The 9,315-nt window shown below is 39.2% G+C and overlaps 1 protein-coding gene across 1 annotated transcript in view; it reads left to right on the forward strand.

The window, feature by feature from the left end:
• Positions 1-500: 500 nt before the first annotated feature.
• The window catches only part of TAF1B (TATA box binding protein (TBP)-associated factor, RNA polymerase I, B, 63kDa), a gene marked incomplete at its 5' end in the record, with an annotated part of 48,458 nt that continues 39,643 nt past the window's right edge, over positions 501-9,315 (forward strand). Inside the window, 6 exons of the mRNA XM_009869597.1 lie at positions 501-599; positions 1,074-1,161; positions 3,015-3,112; positions 3,408-3,503; positions 4,116-4,239; positions 7,629-7,785. Of these exons, the coding sequence (XP_009867899.1) occupies positions 501-599; positions 1,074-1,161; positions 3,015-3,112; positions 3,408-3,503; positions 4,116-4,239; positions 7,629-7,785 (662 nt within the window). The remainder of the gene's footprint in view (positions 600-1,073; positions 1,162-3,014; positions 3,113-3,407; positions 3,504-4,115; positions 4,240-7,628; positions 7,786-9,315) is intronic.

Raw genomic sequence — 9,315 nt, forward strand, 5'->3', positions numbered from 1 at the left:
AGCACGGGCCCGAGGGGGGCTGCCCGGCCCCAGCACGCCCGTATTTTTATAAGCTCATTATTTTAACTTGTAGTTTTCTCTTTCTGGTTTCTCTGGGAAATCTCCCTGTCTCCCGGCACATCTCTTCCCCGACTTGTTGCAGGCTTTCCTCCGATACGTAACGATTCTCCAGAGTTCCACAAATTTAGTTTTTCCTTTTGTCTCGGGCTCTCTTATTTTTGCCTCTGCTTCCGTTTCCTTTGGGTGGTTTATTTTTCCAGCCGTGCCACGCGTGGGTTATTATTCTCCTCACTAATGTTCACATACACGCTTGGCAGCTCAAATGATGTGTTCACACCTGGCTACGGGTGGTAGCGAATGCTGCGATTGCTCCTTATCAACCAGAGCTAACACAAGGGGCATAAATATTCTCTTCTATGAATCATTTCAAAAGCTGTGCAGTAGCCTAGTAATCGTGGCATTTATTTTACATGTGTGAGACTTATTTTTTTTCCTTTTAGAGAGATTTTAATGAACGCTGTGCCCAGTGTTCAGAAGTGAACTGGGGTCTCACTGACGGAGGCAGATTCTATTGCAGATCTTGCCACAATGTTACTGAGGTAAAAAGCTAAGCTACTGGCCTTGGAAAAGGTTTATTTTGATTGCTTCTTGGGTTTACGTTGATGTTATGTTTTACTCCTTGGTATAAGGTGGTGTTGTGATTCTTCCTTTTTCATGTTTACTTGACACTGCTTAAAACTGATGTTCCTTGAAATCACAAAATTTTAAATGAGCCATCTTAAAATGCTGCGTTGCTGTAGTGCTGGCGTGCTGTCTGGATGCCTCAGAAGGATTGCCTGGGTATTGCTGCACTTCTGTGCAATACCAGTCTAGGCAAACCCTGATGCCTGTCACCCATATGTCCAGAATAGTAATTCTCTATTTTTGCAGTTTCTGAGTGAAAAGTTCAAAATATTTTGTTTCCTTGTCATTCAGGAAATTTGAAAAAATACCACCATTATGCTTGCGATGGGGCAGTCTATGCAAATTAGGTCTGGCTTTTTTCCTTGCTGAGGTATATTCCTGTTTTGCAGAGAACTAGAGAAGTTGTGAACACTGATTTTATTTCTAATGCAAGAGTCCAGACAATCTCCAAAGGTTTAAGAAAGCAGGAAAAAAATGGTATGTATAAGTGTCTCTCTATATTTTGCATAAGAGTGGCTATTCAGCCAGCATTCATCTAGCACATTACAGTTTTAGTGATCAGAAGCAGATAACTAGGAAAGACTGTAAGAACATGAACAAAATACACTCCCCAGATGCTGTCACGACCTTCAGCTGTCACTTTGGGTGACTTCCTGAGCCACAGGTGACTTCTGTGAGCCTGGTGGTGGTTTGTTTTCTTTTTTTGATTGAACAGAGCTGTATATTACTTAATGTCACTTAGATTTGTGGAAACCAATACTCACAGAACATACTGGTGGCATACATTCAGATGAGGTGTATTCCTTCCTTGTGATGGCTATCACAAAACCAGAGAAGTTGTCTGTCTTCATAAGTGAGATGTGACAGTGGTCCAGCTCTTAGAACGTCAGTCTGGCTTGCACTACAGGTACTCAGCCCTGTAACCTCCACACAAACCTACGTGGAAGAGACTTCATGCACTTAAAATAGCTAAACCAGTGTTGCATACTTCATCCAGAGTCGTTTTTAAGCTCGTAATTTCGCGATTCAGAAGACTAGTAGTCATTACGTGTGGGGATATGTGTGTAAGGATGTTATGGTAAGGGTGCTGCTGGAGCTCTGCCTGTGTGATGGCTGGATAGATGTTTTAGTGTTGTGGGCACTCAGAAAGCAAAAATGCATTACAGTGCTAAACGAAGCATGGGGTATTCTTTGCCTTTGATACACTGACCTGTCTTCGCTGTAGTAGCAGCGGATGACTGCCTTCCTTGGAAAAGAACAATTGTGTGGAAGTGAAAAGGGTAACAATCTCAACACTTCTGCTTGTGTTTATCCTGTATTGCTTCTGAAGTCAGAGCTGTGTACCACTTCAGGCTTTTCATTTCTCCTGTTAGGAAGGACATTAGCCCAGTTTCTCAAGAAGGAAGACCTTAGTTTCACACAGTCCTTTCTGTGAGCAGTTACATTATACAATGGTAGCTTTTTTTCATGCATTTATAGTAGGAGTAAGCTGTATCTGTGGTTAACAGTTAAAGCCAACATCATTAAAGCAGGACTGAAGCTTTGGGCAGATAGATTCTAAGATGGTGAGATACAAGGTGCGGTTGGAAGGAAAAGTAATGAAGAACAGGTGTGCAGGGAGTGAAAAGGAAGTTGAGAAATACAGAGAAAATTTCTAAAACCAAAAGCCTGTAGAAAAGCAGTTGTAAATATAGGCAGGTAAGGTTGAAAAGTAGACGTAATGCAGTCTGAAGGAACAGTGAAAAGATTAGACCAGGCCCACTCCTTGTGAAATTCACGTTGTGCTGAGATTTGCTGGAAGCTCAGAATACCTGAGGAAATTTCTTTCATTCAAATGTGTTTGATTCTGTGGGAGAGAATAGTGTAGGACGTGGCGATATTGGTTGGTTTTTTTTGTGACTCACCACTGTAATGTGTTTCAGTTTTCTGTGCTGGGGATGGGAAACAAACAATTGTATTTCATTTTTTAATGATAGGTTCTGAGTTATTCTAAAACTGGTCACTTAACACTCGATTACAAATGCCACACTAGAAGTTATACTAAAATGTATTATTCTTGGGAAATACGTGGAGAACAGTGCTTGTTCAGTAGTGTTTCTTCTTGATTAAGACTTTATGTGAATTTATGTGTGAATTTGTGAAAGGTAAGGCAGTATTCAGTGTGGCTGGTCTGTGCTCTAGGATCTGAAATTATTAAATAGAGAGACGTGTCTCTGTCCTGATACCAAGAGAGCAGAATACTAAGTGGAAATGAGTATGCGTAAGGTTAAAAAGGATACAAAACAGTACAAAGAAGCTAAAAAAAACATACTTTTTTTTTTTCTATTTAGATAGAGGCTGTGAATGGTACGTTTGTGAAGGCTTTCAGTTTGTACTCAAGAAACAAGCTGAAGCTTTAGAAGCGTTAGGAGTATGTCCGCAAATGAAGGTATGTGGATACCAGTGTGAGTTGTACGCACTGTGTGTGTATTACAGGAGGTGTTATTTTTAAATAATCTTTTAAGATATTGTAATTTTGAAAGGGAATCTAACAGCTGTCTGTTTAAAAACATTGAGCGTATGAAAACAAACTTGGCTTCTCTGGTAATTTTAAGGTGTAGTTTATAAATCACAGTTGACAAAGTTCTAACTCAGATTCCTGAGTTAGAAATTGTGCTCTATTCTCTCAGCAATTAACAAGCTTGTAGGCTTTGTGCTAATCACTATCCGTTTGCATTTATCAGGATGATGTTTTGTGCAATTTTTGGAGGTGTTACCTTCAGAAGAGCAAACAGGCATATTGCAACAGACCAGCTGGGGAAACTATCAGAGTATTATCAGTAAGTGAAAAGCTCAAATCCCATGAGATGTTTGGTATCTTTTTTAAAATTCAGCAACAGAACAAACCTTCTTTGTTCAAGCTACGTATCTAGCCTGCGTTACTGTCACTTCAGTATGAAGGATGTCTTCTAAACAGGGTTCCACATGTCCATGTTATTGTCATCGTTGGATTTGAGTTTTTTCTCATGTTTTGAGAGACAAATAATTCTAGTATGGAAAGCTGGTTATTTAAATATATTGCTTTGTCTTTGCACAGACAATCAGTAGCTGGAGCAGAAATTACAGTACAAAATGCCTCATCAGCTACCATCCTTTCCCTGCCTGCTCTCTTGAGATTACTTATTTCATCAAGTTTTGACTCTCTGTATGACCAACCTTCTGGTCAGTGTAGCAGATTGAAATTTAATGTCATCACTAGATGTCTTTGACCTTGAGAAATCCTTGAAAAATACTTTTTTTCACAGGATTTCTTTTTGTACTGGCAATTCATAGAGTGAGTAAAAATGTGAACAGTTTGGCTGTAAACTTCATTTACCGTTGGTCTTGCATCTCTTTATTTGGTTTCTTCAGTCTGAAACAGGAACTAATGGCGACTAATTTACAAACCCCAGGTACACGACAGCAGTACTGATGTGGACAGTGAACCAAGCCTTCTTCACTTGCTGTCTCCTTCTGAAAGTGAGGGGGACCTACAGACCGATTGCAGCTTTGCCTCATCAGCTAGTAAAGTCTCAGGTAGGAGCAGTGAACTGAACTACCTGGAAACTGTTTGTGTATAGGTTTGGGATATAAATAAATATATAGAAAGCATATTCACATACAACAAATTAGAGGAATCGGTTAGAAAATGTGAAGTTCTCGGTCCTGTTTGCCCCAGGGTACTTTATATTCTACCAGAAGTAGAGGACTTCTCCCCAAAAAAACCCACACCCAATTTGATGAGAGTTAAACAGGACTGGGAAATATGATGGGAGATACAAAAGGAAGTTCCATTTTATGAGTTTGCTCCATGCCTCCTGTTTGGAGTGGGAAAAATTGCTGTTTTATCTGCAAACCCAGATGTTCACAGACACATCAGCTTTAAAGAAAAAGCACTTGTTTAGCTGCTAGCAGAGCTATCGGTTGTGGCTTTGATGTTAAAAACTATGAATTTGTTCTTTGAGGGGGGCAGTATTATTTTTTTTCTATCCCATGGATATATTTAGCTTTCAATTTTTTTTCCTTGCAGTATTTTTAATACTTCTATATCTTTTGTCTCTGCATTCTTTTTACTACTTTCCCTATAAACCCTTCTACAAAAATCATCTTCTAGCATTTCATCAGTTTCTCCTTGGTGTTCACAATATCAACTTGAAAATATTCACACAATGCTAAATATTTTAATTAAAATGTTATGGAAAATTGGAGTGTTTGGTGCTACTGGCAAAGTAAAATGCCAGACAATGCTACAACGTTTGATACTGGAAATACGTTTCAAGGCACGTTTGAAAGCTTTTGCTTGTGTTTTAAACCTTTTTTTTTTTTTGCTTTGTTCTTTGCTTGCTTTTTCCTTCTTGGTCTGTTTCACTGTTTCTTTTTCCCCTGTTATGTACTGTACTATCCTCCTTATGTCCTGCGTCTGTTCTTACTCATCTGCCCTCAGAAGAATGCAACCTTGTTCTTTCACGTTTTTTCTCTTTAGGTTGGAAAGCCCAGAAATGGTAAAAGAATGAGAAACTTGATCTACAGCAATTTAAATAATGATTTTTTTTAAAAAAAAATCTTAATTTAAAAATTCTTCTAATTAAAAAAATTAAGAACTTCTAAAAAATCCAGACAGAATTAGAGAGGGGAGAAAAAGATGCAGAAATAGCGACACAAATTTTTATGACTATAGTGCGAGAACCTTTCACTCTTACATATTAAAATGACAAAATTTTCAGGTAAAGAGTCACTGTATGTTTGTGCATGTCGCAAATCTTGGATGTTACACAAATACCTATTACATGAAGAAGAATAGAGTGAGAAGTTTCTAGTGAAAATAGTCCATTGAATTTTCTTCCCCTTTTCAATGTCTAGAGGAAATCCTCTCTTCCTTGGTACTTTGTAATGTTTCTTAGGGTTTTAGAACAACTATTTAGTCTTAAAAGAGGACATAACTTAATGTCGTCTTAGTCTGTCATTTCAGAGATTGAATTCAGCTTTAAGTAGTCATGCCGACTTCACTAAAAGCTCTTGAAATTAATTAAGAGTTCAGCAACACTAAAGTTATATTTTGGTGAACTCAAATGTAGAAATAGTTGTGTATATTGAGTTTTAACACAAGCAATACTAAATGTGTTCCAGTCAATTATAAACTCTCATGAAGATTCATCGGGTTCTTTTTCTGTGCTGTTTGTACTGAGCTGTTATCGCTACAGGCTGGAAAGCTCAACACCCTTTTTTCCTAAGAGGCTTTTCCAACTGGCAAGCACTTTTTTTTGTTACTTTTGTGTAGGGTTAATAGCAGATTCCACCGGGTATAGCGCTGAGAATATTGCTAGAGAAGCCTATTAAACTCTTAAGTTATTAGACGTGCATAACTGTGTTGTCATGCCTTGCATAAGCTGGAAGAAATAAAAGGAAATTGTGTGCCATCATTCAGGCCACAAATATAATGAGGATTATTTTAAACTGAGTTGAATGTGAAGTTAATAGGAAAGCTTCAGTTGTGAAGCTGTCTTTAAGCACAAGGATCCGTGTCAAAGGTGAAACAACTAATGCTCCTGCTTTTGTGCTCTGCCGCACCCAAACGCGAGAGACCTCCTGGGATGCTCTAGACCTCGTCCTGCTCTGTCCCAGGGGTGTGCTTGAGCCGGTGCTTTTTTTGAGCTGGGTCCGTAGTGGTGCTGGCCGCCGCTTGAGGAGCCGGTAGGTGGCATCAAAGACCGGTTCTGGCTCAGGACCAGAGGCTTTGGAGGCTTCCCACTGTGTGCCGGTGCCTCTGCCGCTGTCACCTTACAGGCTTGGCTGTCACCTGCCAGAAGAACCACGGAGCTGCCAAGCTCTCCCAAGTTTTAAACTTTTTTTTTTTTTTTTTTTCAGCCCTGCAGCTCCCAGCTGGGGAGCTGGGGATCCAGCCCTCGCCGTGCCTGTCTGAACGTGTGAATGGTCTGTTGGGAAACACAGGGAGAAAATTTCAGGGGAATCAGTGCTGATAGTTTGCACTGGTGTGCTTTAAATGCATTTTCATTAGTCCAGGCTGGGTCATGATGTGGGAAAGAGGCTTTTCTTCTTTCTTTTTTTTTTCCTTCCTCCTTACCTAACTCCTAAGTTTCACTGCTGAGAAGGTTCCTAACTCATAAATCACTCTACTAAATTAAATCCCTTATTGCTGCTTCTCTTAGTTTTTAGGGATTCATCTCAATAAGGAAGTAGGGAGGTTTGGTTGTTTGGGTTTTTGGTTTTTTTCACCCTCTTCACCATGTGCTACGGTTTTGTTCTAAAGATGCTTCTTTTTCATGGAATTTAGATGCATTTTTTAAAAGAATACCTTTGTATCCACAGTTAGAGATTATGCAGCAGATGGATACACACCTTAACCTCAGCAAAATTTCTGCAATGTAAATAATTTTCTTGTTAAATTCCTGACTGTGCTGAAGTTTAAAACTCTGTGTTTTAATCCCCAACTCTGAGGCATTGATTTCAAGTACATAAAATTTTCCTTTGCTTCCCCACTGTTCCCTTGTCTCTCAAATGGAAAATGTTATTTCCAGCTCAGAAGTGCTATTAATTATACGTTGCATAGGAGTTAATGTCCTTCTACAACCCCAGGTTTAAGTGTAGTTCCCAACAAAAGATCTGTTTTGATGGGTAACAGAAGGAGTTCTGTCTCTTCATATGATCCAGTGGCTTAGTCCAATGAAGAAGCAGTTTATGAAGGAGGTTGTTGTGCCGTTTCACGGTAGGTGAATAAGTCAGAGTTAAGCTGTTTAGCAGAAAAGTACACAAACTACCAAACTACTCAAGGTAATGATTTCAAAATGTTACTAGTTGCTGAACAAGGGTCCTTTTATGTTCCTTTGTCTGGTTTTCTGTATACCATGGATCGTGTGTATATCGTATCAATAACTTTTTTTCTTTTCTGTTTTCAACATAAACCCAAGCAAGCACCTCTGTGTGCTCTGGATCGGTAGATGGTAGCTTGTATTTAATGAAGAACCAAAAGGAGAAACTGAGGATGACGATGCCAATGACCCTTTCGTTTTGTTACATGGCGTTACTCTGGTTGAGAGAACCAATGACGTTATCTGATCTCTTAAGGTATGAGTAGTGCCTAGTGAAATATTTGCTGCTTTTATAAGAAATACTTTTAAAAAAAAAAAAAGGTCTGTAGTATTGCCCTCCTACTAATTTGCTCAGTAGTAGTACTAATTTGCTCTGTAATAGGAGAAATTCTCTGTATTTAGTTGCCTTACCTTTGCTTTGACGTAATAATTCATGCAGCTGCTTTTGGAGCACGTTCTCTGATGGTGGTAAATCTCAAAGGCCTGCGAGGGAGCTTTTGGAGCTAAAGAAGCTTTTTACCCTTCTCCTTCAAAATTTCTTAAGATTTACTGGGTGTGTGTCTGGTCACGCTTTTGCTGTACTTGCTGTTGTCAACAGAATTGCCAGAATTAAATGAGCAAACATTCTCCAGGACTTACATCAGTATCATCATACAAACAATGCCAGCAGTATGTAGTGATCTGAAAGGCAACAAAGTAGCTTCACGCAGGGGAGTTGGGTACAGAAATTAATATAGCAAGACCTTTTTTTGCCTTTGTATTTTTGTATCTATAATTATCAGAGTTCCTAATAATAGAGCGTTTAATACACTAGAAATAAAGTCTTCTAATAATAGGGTTTGATGCTAAATGGAGACTCGCTATTGCTGACAATGCAGCTCCCTTCTCCCCCCTACAACAAGGTTATGAACACATTCTTTATTTACTTAAGGAATAAAATGCAATTAATCAGCTTTTCTTGTTAGCAATAAATATTTTAAATTGGGCCCAAATATTTTAAATGCAGAAATTCTTAGATTTTTTCCTTGGAAGATCTTTTGTGTATCGACACTCCTTTTTAACGAGTGTTGAAATATTGGGTATTTCTAAGAAGGTGGTGAAAAAAATCTTACTTTGCCAGAATTTGAGGCACAGAAAGACTCAAGTAACTGTATGCTGGCAAATCAAATCGAAAACTCAGACGAAATAAAGGGAGAACTGATTCAAGATGTAGATTGTAGTTCTTTAATTTTTATTTTTCAAATACCTGTGAGGTAAAAGGCAAGGTTGTGAGTACGTCATCCCCACCTGTGCTGCATCGAACTTGGATTGCCGCTGAAAGCTTGAGGAATGCCAGGGGAGTTCACCCCAGAGCTTACACGCTTTACGAAAAGGCTGGGTATCGAAGAACGTTGTTTTGCGAGTACTTTTGAAAAGAAAGAGGAGTCTTGTGTGTCTCAAAGCATACTAGTTAATACTAGCTAATTATTTCTGTGCAAAACAATGTTTAACCCTTTAATTGAACTTTGCGGGGTGGCCGTTGCCTTCATCGATCAGAAATCACAGAATCATAGAATGGCCTAGGCTGGAAGGGACCTTAGGGATCGTTTGATCCAACCTCCCTGTCATGGGCAGGGACGCCTCTCAACTAGATCAGGCAACACATGGGCACCGAACGGGGATCGAACCCGCGACCTTGGTGTTACCAGCACCACGCTCTACTGACTGAGCTAAATGCACAAAGCATTGCTGCATTTGCATTACTGGATATTCTGTTGCATAAAAGACGCTTGTAAAATGTTCAGCA

The sequence above is a fragment of the Apaloderma vittatum genome, unplaced genomic scaffold, assembly GCF_000703405.1.
Source record: "Apaloderma vittatum isolate BGI_N311 unplaced genomic scaffold, ASM70340v1 scaffold13215, whole genome shotgun sequence".
Taxonomy (NCBI): Eukaryota; Metazoa; Chordata; class Aves; order Trogoniformes; family Trogonidae; genus Apaloderma; species Apaloderma vittatum.